We start from the raw sequence: 13873 nt of genomic DNA on the forward strand, positions 1-13873 counted from the left end.
CAGTAGCTCTGGCTACAGTATATTTCCTTTGCGTTCACTCACACAGTGTGAAAATCAAATCTGCTGAAGCTCCCAGATATTTTGTTACATTAAAAACAACAAAAACAACAAAAACAACAACAACACAATCTTCCTACAACTTACAGAAGTCTGTCTGTGTGCATGTTTTGGTACACAAGATAATGAGATTTCCACTGAAATATAAAGCTTAGGGGTATCCAGACATTAACAGATCTAACATGCAAACAAAAAGAATGCGAAAGCGTAAAGACACACACACACACACACACACACTCTCGCCAAACCTTTACAGACTTAAGGGGCAATGCGTTGAGAGTGCATTTTATAAGGATTTGGGCAGAAAACATGTACAATGGGGGGTGGGGTGGGATAAATACACAAGAACTATTTCAGATACACAGCACAGACCAGCAACAAAAACAACACTAACAACAAAAGTAAAGAATAAGCAAAAAAACACAACATACATATGTTAAAAATAAAATATATTCCACTATACAGGGTAACTTTCCGCATCAAATTAAAGATCAAAATTAAGAGTGTACACAACACCTTACACCGACACCCATTCCCAGAGTCTTGTTTTAACGTTGTTAATAATTAAGTGCCATTCCTACCATATTAATATTCACGTTTTATAAGGATGTTAATTACAATAACTTGTAACATACTGAAGTTTGATGATATGAGAGGTAGTCCACATTTAGTACTAACACTCCAACATGCCTCTCTTAAAGGATCTCGATACCATAATGACACATTGCGAAAGTAGACCTCGATATAAAGCAAAATCTAGAACATGTCAGTAACAATGTTTTCAAGAAAAGAGAAAAAAAAAGGCAGGTTAAATGATTACAGTTTGGTGAGAGATACACAGAACATACATTTTGACCACTTTGTTTATAGCCCTATTCACGCAAAATGCCACAGAAACATTCAGTCTCCTCTGAAAGTATTGGAACAGCAAGGCCAATTCAATTGTTTTCGCTATACATTGAAGAAATTTGGGATCAGAAGATGAACATAAGACGATAGATCAGAATCTCAGCTTTCATTTCCTGATATTTACATCTATATGCACGTCTGGTTGTTAGTACACCAGCGTGCAGTGGCTCGGACAGATTTCCCATCTTTTCTCAGCTTCAAAATGGATTGCTTTTCTCCCATAGACAGCTCTCCGGTCTTCATGTTGGTCTAATCCTTTTTAACAACAAATGTAGTCTTCAAAGGCAAAACCTGATGTAGGGGTCAATTCAAGAGTAGACTTTCAGAGCTATTCATTCTTGAAACAATAAATTTAACAGGACATGCCTGGGCAGCAAGAAACACCTATCAGTCACATGTTCCACAAAAGGTGTCATGTTCTAAGCTGTTTAATACATCTAGATGCAAATATCAGGAAATGAAAACTGAAATTCTAATCCATCGTCTCATTCATTTTTTGATCTCAAACCCAAATGTCTTCAGTGTATAACGAAAACAACAGAATTGGCCTTCCGATATCTTCAGAGCGGACTGTAGTACTAAACATATTAGAAGTTAATAATTCAGTACAGACACTAAAGCAGCACAAGTCATCATTCTCCAGGGGCTCATTAATCTCCTAATTAGACCTTCTGTTCAGTCACCGAAGTTAGTCTAACGCATGTGACCTTCTACTGCACATTTATTTATAAACAGTGTTGGATTACTGTGTATTAAAGCTAAATCTCAACGGTTACCCCATTTTCCATACACATTTCATTTAAGGTATTTTGAAGGTACAGGAATTCAGGTGGTTCTTAAAAGATCAGAAAGAAAACAGTTAGAGACTTGAACAGAAAGTACAGACATACTTCCAGGCTGTTATGGTTGTCAGAGTGGCTATGCTACATTCACTCTTGCAGTGGTGTCCACATGTCCAACAGCACAACGATACACTAAATAAACTCATTCATTGAACTCGCTGTGTCAGTTTTGTAGATTTTGTTCAGTTCACGAAGCAAGAAATCCATTAAACAGTGAATACGTATGTAGGACTAACCAGTTTGGTTGCACGGCACATCTAAGAGTAAATGCTGAGTAATCCACCACTGTCTACAAACACTACAGTTTGGAACGATTTCAAATATATGAGGCAAGTTTACAACTTGAAAGTGAAAACATCCATCACAGCTGAAGCATTTCTGCAAAATCTCTAAAAGAAATTAAATGAAGCTAACAGTGGAGGCAAGTTTAGTGCCTCACGCCACTCAGACCTTGGAGAGCAGGCCTGACTCAGGAGCACTGGCCTTAATGATGTTCTGGATTTCTTTGAACTTCGGATGCTCTTTATCTGCCACGAGTTGCAGGAGGATAGACTCGCTGGTGGTGATGATGATGCCGGTACGTGCGAGCCGCTGAGAGACAGAGCAGCTTTTATTAGCCAAACAGAGTGGTGTTCTCATAAATCATAAATACAACTTCAGGCAATGATGGTTTTAATCAAAATAAATGCTTTGTGAGCATTGAAAACAGAGTGTAGGTGTTTTTTTTGTTTTTTCTAGTCTTAACCCAGCCTTAAGGCTTGGTTTATTATTTTTATTTCACAGAAAAAGGAATTTCAGCGAGATTAAAATCAATATTGTTCCAAATACAAATAGCACTTCAAAATACCATGAACACTTTATTACTCTAAAGATATCAAAAGAAACCAATAAGTGAAACTTATGTTTCCCAATAAGGCTGCATTTCTACTGCAGTGAAATTACATCAGATGTAACGCTCACATTCATTATGGTGATAAAACGCAGAGAAATAGCCAAGATCCCTGGCAAGAACCTTAAGTATTGATCACTGCCAAGCTCAGTAGTGCCAACCTGGCAGCAAATATATTATAGAAGATTCGTATTACAGAATGCTGTTTTTGGACGGCAAGCCCTAATGCAGCAGCCCAAAAGATTTATGACGTGGGCCAAGACGCGTCACAAATCCCAATAAACAAAAAAGTCTGCTCTGAAAACTTTAGAGGACGGAATATAATAAACCACAACCAAGTGTCCGGGATACAATGTCCTGCCAACTGCTTGCAGGGTAAAACCACATTTATACAAGAATGACAAGATTATCCTTGACCAGAGTGCTCGGGAAATGAGAAAGTCAAAGATATGGTTGTTTCTGAAGAATAGTGGAGGCGATATTTCTGCCACGGTCACGTATAGTGGAACAGATTCGGTGATTAGATTACAAATTGTGAAGTCTACAGCCTTCATTACTGCACATGCTGAGACTATAAGATGCTAAAACCACTACAGTCCCATCATTGACTGCTCTCTGTGCATTAAAGGAAAAATTCACCCTGAACACTTGTATATTAACCTTTACAATTAACATGTGATCAATGGCTTCAATGGTGTCCTAGATTTATTTTGTAATAAGACTCTCGGGGAGGGCACAGTGGCTTAGGAGTCAGCACTTTTGCTCTTCACCTCTGGGGTTGGGGGTTTGAATCCCTCCTCTGCCATGTATGCGTGGAGCTTGCATGTTCTCCCCGTGCTTTTGGGGTTTCCTCCCTGAGTCCAAAGGCTGACTGCCATTTTGGCATTGTGCATAGTGTGTGTGTGTGCAATTGTGCCCGGAGATGAGTTGGCACCTATCCAGGGTGTCCCCTGCCTTGTACCCAGAGTTCCCTGTGATAGACTCCAGTCTCCCCGCGATCCTGTGTAGGATAGGCATTATGGAAAATGGATGGATGGACGGATTCTGAGGTTAAACTTCTAGATTACCCACAATGATATTCAACTACCTGTTGACACTGTTGCCGGTAGTAATCAGCCCTTGCTTCATGAAGAGAGCAGTGCAGCAGTGCTTTAATCCTTTAGTCTCTCCTCATCTGTACACTCTGCTCAAACAGATCAGCTTCCAAAGCTTCAACTTTCGTGCTAAATTTCACCGCCAACACCACCTTGTTCTTGTTATCTCATAGCAGAGTCTCTGCCATAACTCGTGTGTCATATCGCTGCACTGAATTCTGGGGAGTCCAACATTTGCTGTCTCCACTGCACTGAAGAAAGGGAATATGTGGTTGGTCACATTTGAGTGACACCATTATGTATAGTTTACATAAAACTATAACTATGGATAGTAACTAAGTTTAAACAAGTATCTAATCTACTAGTTTGAATGAGGTGGAATGAGTATGATCACTCAATTCACTAAGTATTAATGTGATCCAGTTATGTTACATAAGCAGGTGAGGATGTTGGACAGGAAGAAATGAATGATATGATAGCATACTGGTTAACATCACAGCCTCATAATACCAAGGTCCTGGGTTTGATCCTGAGCGTGGATGAGTGCACAGACCTTGGTTTTATTCCTGGGCTGTGAAAATACCTGCTCAAATCATGTTGGCTGTACAAAAACTAATTGTCTTAGTGCAACTCAATTCATTCTCGTAGAACTGATGTACACAAATTTCAATTAAATAAATTCAATTAACTTTTTTTCCCCCCCCAGTGTATTTTACTTTGGATTTCTCATTAACATAACAATGAAAATAGATAGAAGCTGGTGAATGAATAAAGAAGCTCCTGCTCTTTTATTTTTAGGTGCAAATAGTGAAACCTGACTTATCTCTTATGTCTGAAAGTACTGAATTACTGATGACAACGAGTCTGCATACAGAAGGGCTCACCCTCCGGTGCAGTCATAGCAAACTGGAGCTGAACACACTTAAAAACAATGGCGAAAGAATTCCACAGCACCAACCAACCAATTATTATTTTAAACATCACTGTGTTAACCGAAGAATCGTTTAGGTTTCAGGGAACCACTATCAGGCAGGACATGAAGACTAATATAGTGTCCGTCTCAAAATAGGCACTTCAGAGGATGTACTTCCTGTGACAAAGAAGCACACACACAAGTCTGACTTCTGTATATCCATCACTGTCTAGTCTGGCTCAGCCACCCATCAGGACTGAATCAGGCCACAGAAGATTGTCAGGACTGCATAAATGATTATTGCCTGTACTGTTCCAGAATCAGGAAACAGGCAATCGAAATCATTGCCGGCATCTTACATCCTGTACACATCTGAACGTCTTCCTTCCGGCAGATGCTACAAATCACTGAGTGTCAAAACAACCAGAGACAGATTCTTCTCAAAGGTCAGCAAGCTCATTAATGGACGAGTGTCTTAAAGGTCTTCAATACAGAACCATTCAGATCACTAAGCACCTGATGCACCCTTTTTTACTTTTCCTACTTTTACAGTGCATTAAATTCTTTTATACACAGATTTTTGTAATACACATTACTGTACATTTATTTATTATAGATATTTATTGTATTTACTTCGCTGCCACAATTTACTGATGTCTTTGTTGTTTGCTGCCAATTGTTTACATCATTGATATATGTGCTGTGTGTATGGCCGGGAGAGCTACTGTCAAACAGTCACGTGTTGACCGGTAATGTAGACAGGTTTGCAAGGACACATGTTATAAAACTGTAAAATTATGAATGTGGCATAGATTCATACTAGTCTTACATATTTTTCATATCTATATTCGTATTACCTCTAGTGCAAACATTCTGTCCATCATGCTTCTGGAGGAGGTTGCGTCTGCTACAATGTGCACCTCAAACCCCTTCCCAATCAGGTCCAGCGCTGTCTGCTGGATGCACACATGAGTCTATAGACACAAGATTAGGCTTTATTTACAGTGACTGGCAAGCAGTTATTACAGTCTATTAACAAATAAAAACAAAACAGAAATGTTTACGTTTTTGCATATTATCATAGTGAAATGCAAAACTGCTCTAAACTAGATGGCAGTGTCTACAGGACAATACAATCAAATAAACCCTTTTAGAATAAAAAAATAATTTCAGTACATGGATTTTACTTACATAACCATTCAAATATTTCTGTTGAACTGAGAATATAATAATATACAGGGATAAACAATGAACAATTAATATTAATAATAATAATAATAATAATAATAATAATAATAATGTCATCATCATCAGACATTTATTAATTATGATAATCTCTGCATATGCTGTATTCTGCATATTTTGTTATTACAATGCTTAATACAATGTCCAAAATGTAGATAATCCACATACTGCACATTGTACATCAAATGATAAAACAATAGTAAAATCATTTCCCTAGTGTTTCTCTTAATCTTAAAGTCCTTAGACGTGAAACTGGCTAATAAAACAGATCAGATTCAGTGAGAGAGAAACAGAGCATGAAAATCATTAGTGTCACTAACCTCCACTCCGAAAAGCACAATGCTTCGTGCCCCTGGAGTCTCAGCCAGCACAGCTTCCACCTCCGGTAGTACCATGGAGAACTTAGTTTTAGGGAAGACCAACTTTGCACCGGTCAGATCCATCTCCTGTACAGTGCTCCCCAGGCCTTTAGGGTACTGCTCGGACACGATGACAGGGATCCCCAAAATACGAGCACCCTGGAGCTAAAACACAATATTAACCTCCTAGAAACCCTGTATTCAGTTACACGATGTCTTATTGAACCAGGCTATCTTTCTGATTTTCACTTCTTTACATGCTTGTGGATCCTCCTTATAGCCGGCGTGTGTACTCAAGTGTAGGTGCAGCGACAACAAGCAATGTGACAGGGACCTTTAACATAATGTCTATAATACAGATAATACAGGGTGTTCTAAAGGTCTCCATACATAGGGGACTGTGTTTGCCAACACCACGTCGGTTGTGCCTTCGTCAGTGGTCAGTTGGTCCGCAACACTTCCAGTCTTTTCGAATTTGTTAGTAAGTTTGGCAACAGTGTTGTTCGTGTGTGATGTGTTTGCCATGTTTCCTGTTAAAGTCTATCGCAACCTTGCGACAGATTCCCGATCCAGCCCTGAGAATGATTTCAATACGTTCTTCTTTTGTGAAAGGAATTCTTAAAGGCCATTCTTAATATAAACCAAGTATGAAAATTTTGGAAGACATTTTGTAGAGAATTTTGGGACATTTTAAAAATTAATTTCCACATTGGAAAAGTCATTTAAATGGTTCTTCCATTTCCTTATTTTAAAAAAAAATTAAAAATCAAGAACTTGTGAGACTTGATGTTTCCATGTTTAGTATTTTTTTTTAACATTATTAAATTTCCATGTCTAGGTTTTTTTTGTTAGGGTTTTTTTTTTTTTTTTTAACTTTCCATGTTTACTTTTTTTTTTTTAAAACATTCATAATGTTCATGTTTAGGGTTTTTATTTATTTATTTATTGTTTAGCTTTTTCATTCTTAAATTTCAGATTTTTAAAAAACTTTGTTCAGTTTCCTTGTTTAGTTTTGTAACTTTCTTGAGTTTCTAGGGTTTATTTTACATTCTTAAAATATCATTATCATGATCAGATCATATCATATCTAAAAACAAGAATTTGGAACTATAATGTCCTAAGTCTATATTATTAACAGACTATCCATACTGTTTTGGTCTAGATGAGTATTTATTTATTTTTTATTTTATTTTTTTTTACCAAAATGGTGCACAAGTCAATAAATTTTTTTTTAAAGACTTGTTTACTAAAGATTGCCTTTTAATCTTTTTTGACTTTTCCAAACCTTGTCATCTTCCTCTTCGCTCCTCTCTGCTGTGCCAGTCTGGCAGCTCAGCCACGTAAACTATTTGTGGATATGAAGGATGAGGGCGCAGATGGTGCACTTTAATCATCAGTGACTTATTAATAATTACAATAGGTACATATCTGTGAAATCAATAAAGAAACCAGATATGTCTAATGAAATTATGCGAAAATGCTCCTATTTAAAATTGAATAATATTATATACTCTTTTTTATTAGTATATCAATGTTGTTAAGCCTGTATTTTACCAACTGGCATGACCTTAATTTATAACTGAATGAAGACAAAACTCCAGATCTTCAGGAAAATTGGAAAAAGAAATATATACAAACAATCTCACACTGAGTCAAACACGGTGATAAACTGTCGGTGAATGAAGGTCACACAAGTGCATCAAGGCAATAAAAATGTCCAATAACAAGACATATTTGAAGAGCAGAAACACTCCTCACCTGTCCTTACTGTCTCTGTAAAAAGTCAAGTCTGCACAATGTCAGTGACATTTATAATACACTAAATATGCCAGAAAACTGCAGAACAGTTAAAAACTTATAGCTATGGAAAGACTGTGAGATAAATCTTTACCAGTCTCTGGCCTACGCTGATGATGTCACCAAAGTACTTGATGGCAGGCCTGAATCGTTCCTGCATGTCGCAGCAGAAGAAAATGGTGGAGGCTGGAGAAAGGTTGCCCAGTGTAGTGATCTATAGTAAAGGAAGAACAAACAACTCACCTTAAGTGCTGTTTCTACCTGATAAAGTGCACAATTTTCTATACTTTCTTTTCCATCTCACTTATTACCAAAGTATAGGAGCGCAATCAACTCCAAGTTCCATCCCTACTGTATCATTCAGAGATGCAATAAACCTGATCTGCTTTAAGCACTTTAAAAAAAAAGATGATCAGACAGTCTTAGAAACAAGGTTTAGTTTTGTAAAGCTGAAAAAGAAACTGTGGTATAGACCTAATGAATAAGGTCATTTTAAGACAATCTGTTAAGTGCACTTGAAGGATTAACACAAAGCTGTGACTTAAGCCAGACTGAAAGAGTACAGGATATAACCCAGTAAACAAAAAGCACCTCGCTTTGAGTTCATCTGAAAATACTAGATGATTGCTACTTCAGTACATCTAATAGTTTGGGTTTATTTTTTAGACATGTTCCTTTCCTTTCATGCATGGAGTATTTGCATAGAAACAGATGTAATGAAAAAGATGGACGTCTCTAAGGATTACATGTCCCAATTTGCATGTTCACTATTACATCATCTTTGGCTTGCACGATGCAAACAAGCTTGTTTACGTCAAGTGATTGTCTGGCCAATGGGAATTACTACTAGAAAACGGTCAGTTGTTTTAGGAAGTTCTTGATCAGTCTATCAGGCTGTACATTCAAAAAATAAAAATAAAAGAAGAAGAAAGATTCAGTCTAGCACTCTATTTTATCCCTCGGAAGAAACCCATAAAGTATAAACCCTATAACACAGGTTTTCCTTTTCACAAAAGATTACAAGTAGAGCCGCTTTAGAAAACAACTAAAATCATTTATCTTCCAGAAAACCATTTCTGAATGCTTTTTTTCTATGAGTGCATAAAGAAATGTTTTGATCCCACTGAAAAAATGTATTTATGTTTGTAAGCTAGTGCATCAAATGTATGGAATGCAAATAAAAAGAGACAACAATTTGAAAGTAAAAAGCCACTGAATTGCATTAAAAGCGCTGAAACACATTACTGTGGAAACCACACATCTGTATTCATTTGTTCTGAATAAACCTCCTTGAGTTTTATTTGAGTTTCAGATTCAAGCATGTTCCGAAATCTGCAGTAACTAACGGTTCAGGGTCGTGGTGACTCTGGAGCTCATCCTGGGAACACTGAGATGGGAACACATCCTGGACGAGACAACAGTCCTTTTTTTTTCCCCCAGCATTCACAAATTCAGATTGAATAATTCAGTTGCAGTTTACAGATGTGTGGTTTACGATGTAATGTACTTCAATCTGGTTTACATATCATTATTAAGAATTCACTGGTTTTCAAGATTCAAATCTTTACGGCCCCTTTTTTTTTGCTTCCATACTACATTCCTGCATGAAAAAAAAAAGTGTGTGTGTGTGTGTGTGTGTTGGGGGTTATCAAAATATTAAGCTTTTAATGGTCTTAAAAACTAATTATTGGTCAGAATTCAGCAAGAATTAAACAAACGCACTCCTGAGACCTCCTGAGCCACCATTTCACTCGTTTTCTGTAGTTTGGGGAAAAGTTAGAAACAGGGAAATTCAATTATATAGTCTTCACTTATATAAGGTAAAATCATGATAATGATTCAAATGTTTGTGTAAAATTCAAACTAACATGTCTGGGTGTACAAAATTCAAATAAAGTAAAAAATAAAATAAATAAAAAGCTGTCTAAGTTTAGCCACAAGGCTTAAACATATCAAGAACTCAAAGGGAAAACCTCTCTCATGCTAAGTTACTTCAATCCATTTGTTTCATTCTTGCTAATTTTCTGACTAATGATTTGTTGTTAAGACCACTAAAACCTTAATATTTTGGGGCTTGGCCCTCTTTTTGTTTCATTTTGTTTTGTTTGCCCAGGAGTGTACGGTGCATGATGATGTAATGACGTCACAACTTTGCTATCAGTATGACGCAAACAAAAAACGCCCTTCAAAATAGTGACAGGAAGTTCGGATTATTTTACTGACTTAGATCTTTGAATCTCGTTCAGCAAAATGAACGACATTTTTTTGAGTCACTTTGTTCATTTCAGCAGAATATAATTAAAATGTTATATGTTAAATTCCCCAACACATCTAGTACTTAACAAACTATAAAACATACTATAGGCTAATGCAACCAAGGCTGAATTTTGAGAAACATAAACGATTTGATTAACAGCTTAGCTGGGTCTTCAGGCTATGCAGTCTGTTAGTTCATCTCCCCTCCCGATCTTAATCAAAAGATCGTTCTTTCTTTTGTTACGTATCTTCCCCGGGAAACATGAATTATTAATTCACCTCTCGAGTCCTCGGGTTCGAGTCGTTCGTCCATCACGTGATGGCTGAATGCAATAGGGATGTGACGTAATGAACAAACGACTCGAACCTGAAGACTCGAGAGCTGAACTAATCATTACTGTTTCCGGTACTGCATGGTTCCTTGCCTATGGGGCGGTCACCTGCAGAACGAACGGCTCGAACCTGAAGACTCGAGAATATACTTCTGAACTAATCATTTCTGTTTCCTGTACAGAACCTATGGGGATTTTACAGCGCATGCGCGGTCAAAAATGAACGAATCACACTCTGAGACAACTCGCTGTTCCCGAGTCATATTAAAGATTCATTCAAAATGAACGAATCGTTCATGAACGACACATCACTAGTTCAAAACTGTCCATAGCGTCACAACTACTGCAGCGGCATAAACATGCTCAGTGTTTACTACTGTACAACTGTACACAGTAGGACACGTTACTTTACACCAAATGCAGTGCACTTACAGTATACAAGCGTGTATAACGCCATTTAGGATTCGACCTTTATCAGGTTCATTTCCCCAAACCCGCAATCAACAAGTTACACTAGTCGAGACAGTAAATAACACACTGCATGGTGTTAACAGCAGCCGGAATGAAAACACATTATTTTAAACACACTGCAGTATTTTAGCTTTTATAAGATTTTCGGGTATGTCGGAAAGCCAAGCACGGACACGACACCACAGACACACAACCCCAAAAAAACAAACCAGCGACAATAAAAATAAAAACAACAACAACAACAACAACACATTTACAAAACAGCGTGGGTGAAAAACGCCTCACATCCGTCTGAAGAGGAACTAATCGCAGCTTGCATTTCTCCGAGATGGTGAATCCCTTGGGCAGGTCCACGTACTGTCCCCATTCCTCCGAGAACACCTGAATGAGAAATTTGCGGTGCACGTCGATCTGAGGGCCGTAAATGGAGAGAAACTTCTGGACGAGCACTTCATACCCGGAACCCAGAGGCACTGAAGACGGGCGCGAGAACACGGAAAAGGAGAATAAAACGTGGACGTGGTTGCTGCTGGTGTCCGCCATGATGAGCTGAAGAGGAGGAAAGAGCGGCGTGCTGCTGGCCTCAGTGCTCAGATATACACACACACACATATATGACCCACATCAGCTTTGACCTCCAGATGGTGCTCAGTAGTAAAAACCACCACAGAGAGGCTGTGAGACACTAGTAGGCGTGTGCTCTCAGAAAACCAGGACGGGTTTGAGTAGTCCCTCCTGTGATAAATATCCCGTGAAAAAGTGTCGTATCATTCCTGCATTATTGGTACTTTTGTGTGTGTATGTGTACGTGTGTTTGTATATATGTATGTATGTGTGTGTACGTGTGTAGGCCATGTGTATGTGTGTGTGTGTGTGTGTACGTATGTGTGCAATATGTGTGTGTGTGTGTGTATGTATGTGTAGACTGTGTGTGTGTATGTATGTATGTGTACACTCTGTGTGTGTGTATGTATGTATGTGTATGTGTACGTATGTGTGTGTAGGCCATGTGTATGTGTGTGTGTACGTATGTGTGCAATATGTGTGTGTGTGTGTGTATGTATGTGTAGACTATGTGTGTGTGTATGTATGTATGTGTACACTCTGTATGTATGTATGTGTATGTGTACGTATGTGTGTGTGTGCATGTTTGTGTGTGTTTGTGTGTGTGTGAGTGTATGTGTAGGCTATGTGTGTGTGTGCGTGTCTGTGTGTGTGTGTGTGTGTGTGAGTGTATGTGTAGGCTGTGTGTGTGTGTGTGTGTGTGTGTGTGTATGTATGTATGTATGTGTAGGCTATGTGTACGTGTGTGTATATGTCTGTGTGTGTATGTGTATATGTCTCTGTGTGTGTGTGTGTGTGTGTGTGTGTATATGTAAAAAATTCCGACCTAAAATGCCAACAGACTTACAGTCCCCTCCGAAACTATTGAAGCATCAAGGCCAGTTCATTTGTTTTATTTTTTTGCTGTAGACTGAAAATATTTGGGTTTGAAATCAAAAGATGAATATGATCGAGAGTTTAGATTTTCAGCTTTCATTTCCTGGTATTCATATGTGGATGTGTTGAACAACATAGAACAAAGCACATTTTGTATCAGATCACATAATTTGTACCGAGCAAATAAACTGTTGGAACGTCTGACTGACAGGTATTGCTTGTTTTTCTACTCAGGTGTGTCCTGTTAGATTGATTGTTTAAACAGTAAATAGCTCTGAACATATATTCTTGGTTTTAGCTTTCAGTTTCACCTGTGAGGATTGCATTTGTTGTTAAAAAAGATAAGGAAAGAAAGGATCTCATGATCCAAAACATACAAGATCATCTGTGAAGCATGGTGGAGGTAGTGTCATGGCTTGGGCTTTCATGGCTGCTTCTGGAACAGGCTCACTAATCTTTATTGATGTAACTCATGAAGGTGGCAGCAGAATGAATTCAGAAGTTTACAGGAACATTTTGTCTGCCAGTTTACAAAGAAATGAATCGGGAGGAACTCATGGAATCATGCAGCAAGACAATGATCCAAAACACACTGCCAACTCAACAAAGGACTTTAAAAGGGGGGGGGGAAGTGGAAGGTTTTAGACTGGCCAAGTCAATCACCAGACTTAAACCCAGTTGAGCATGTATTTCACCTCCTAAACAGGAGACTGAAAGAAGAAACCCCCCAAAAACAAACAAGAAGTGAAAGAGACTGTGGTAAACGCCTGGAAAAGCATCACAAAAGAAGCCAACAATTCGCAGGCTTGATGCAGTTATTGCGTGCAAGGGATATGCAAACAAATATAAAGTGTTATTTCCTTTAACTTACTTCAAGACTTATCTGTTCCTGTACTTTTGCTCACCTAAAAAATGGGTGGTCTGATATAAAAGGTTCTGTGTTTTATGTTGTTTAACACATCTAGATGTAAATACCAGGAAATAAAAGTTGAAATCCTAAACGCTTGTCTCATAACCATCATGTCTTTGGTGTATAGCACAAAGCAAACTGAATTGGCCTCGCCTTCCCAGTAGTTTCTGAGGGGACTGTACAGTGGATATAAAAAGTCTGCACACCCCTGTTAAAATGGCAAGTTTTGTGATGAAAAAATTAAACCAAGATAAATCATGTCAGAACTTTTTCTACCTTCAATGTGAAATTACAATGTATAAAAATTAAGTGAAAACAATCAGAAACATTTAGGGAAATATGGGGGGGGGGGGGGGGAT

General features: G+C 38.1%; 1 protein-coding gene across 1 annotated transcript in view; it reads right to left on the bottom strand.

The window, feature by feature from the left end:
* isoc1 (isochorismatase domain containing 1) overlaps positions 1-11786 on the bottom strand; it is a 12724-nt gene extending 938 nt beyond the window's left edge. Inside the window, exons 1-5 of the mRNA XM_053645732.1 lie at positions 11450-11786; positions 8200-8319; positions 6270-6473; positions 5562-5678; positions 1-2399 (exon numbers count right to left, since the gene is read on the bottom strand). The exon at positions 1-2399 is cut by the window's left edge and continues 938 nt beyond it. Of these exons, the coding sequence (XP_053501707.1) occupies positions 2253-2399; positions 5562-5678; positions 6270-6473; positions 8200-8319; positions 11450-11776 (915 nt within the window). The 5' untranslated portion in view covers positions 11777-11786 and the 3' untranslated portion in view covers positions 1-2252. The remainder of the gene's footprint in view (positions 2400-5561; positions 5679-6269; positions 6474-8199; positions 8320-11449) is intronic.
* Positions 11787-13873: the final 2087 nt, after the last annotated feature.

The sequence above is a fragment of the Ictalurus furcatus genome, chromosome 16, assembly GCF_023375685.1.
Source record: "Ictalurus furcatus strain D&B chromosome 16, Billie_1.0, whole genome shotgun sequence".
NCBI lineage: Eukaryota > Metazoa > Chordata > Actinopteri > Siluriformes > Ictaluridae > Ictalurus > Ictalurus furcatus.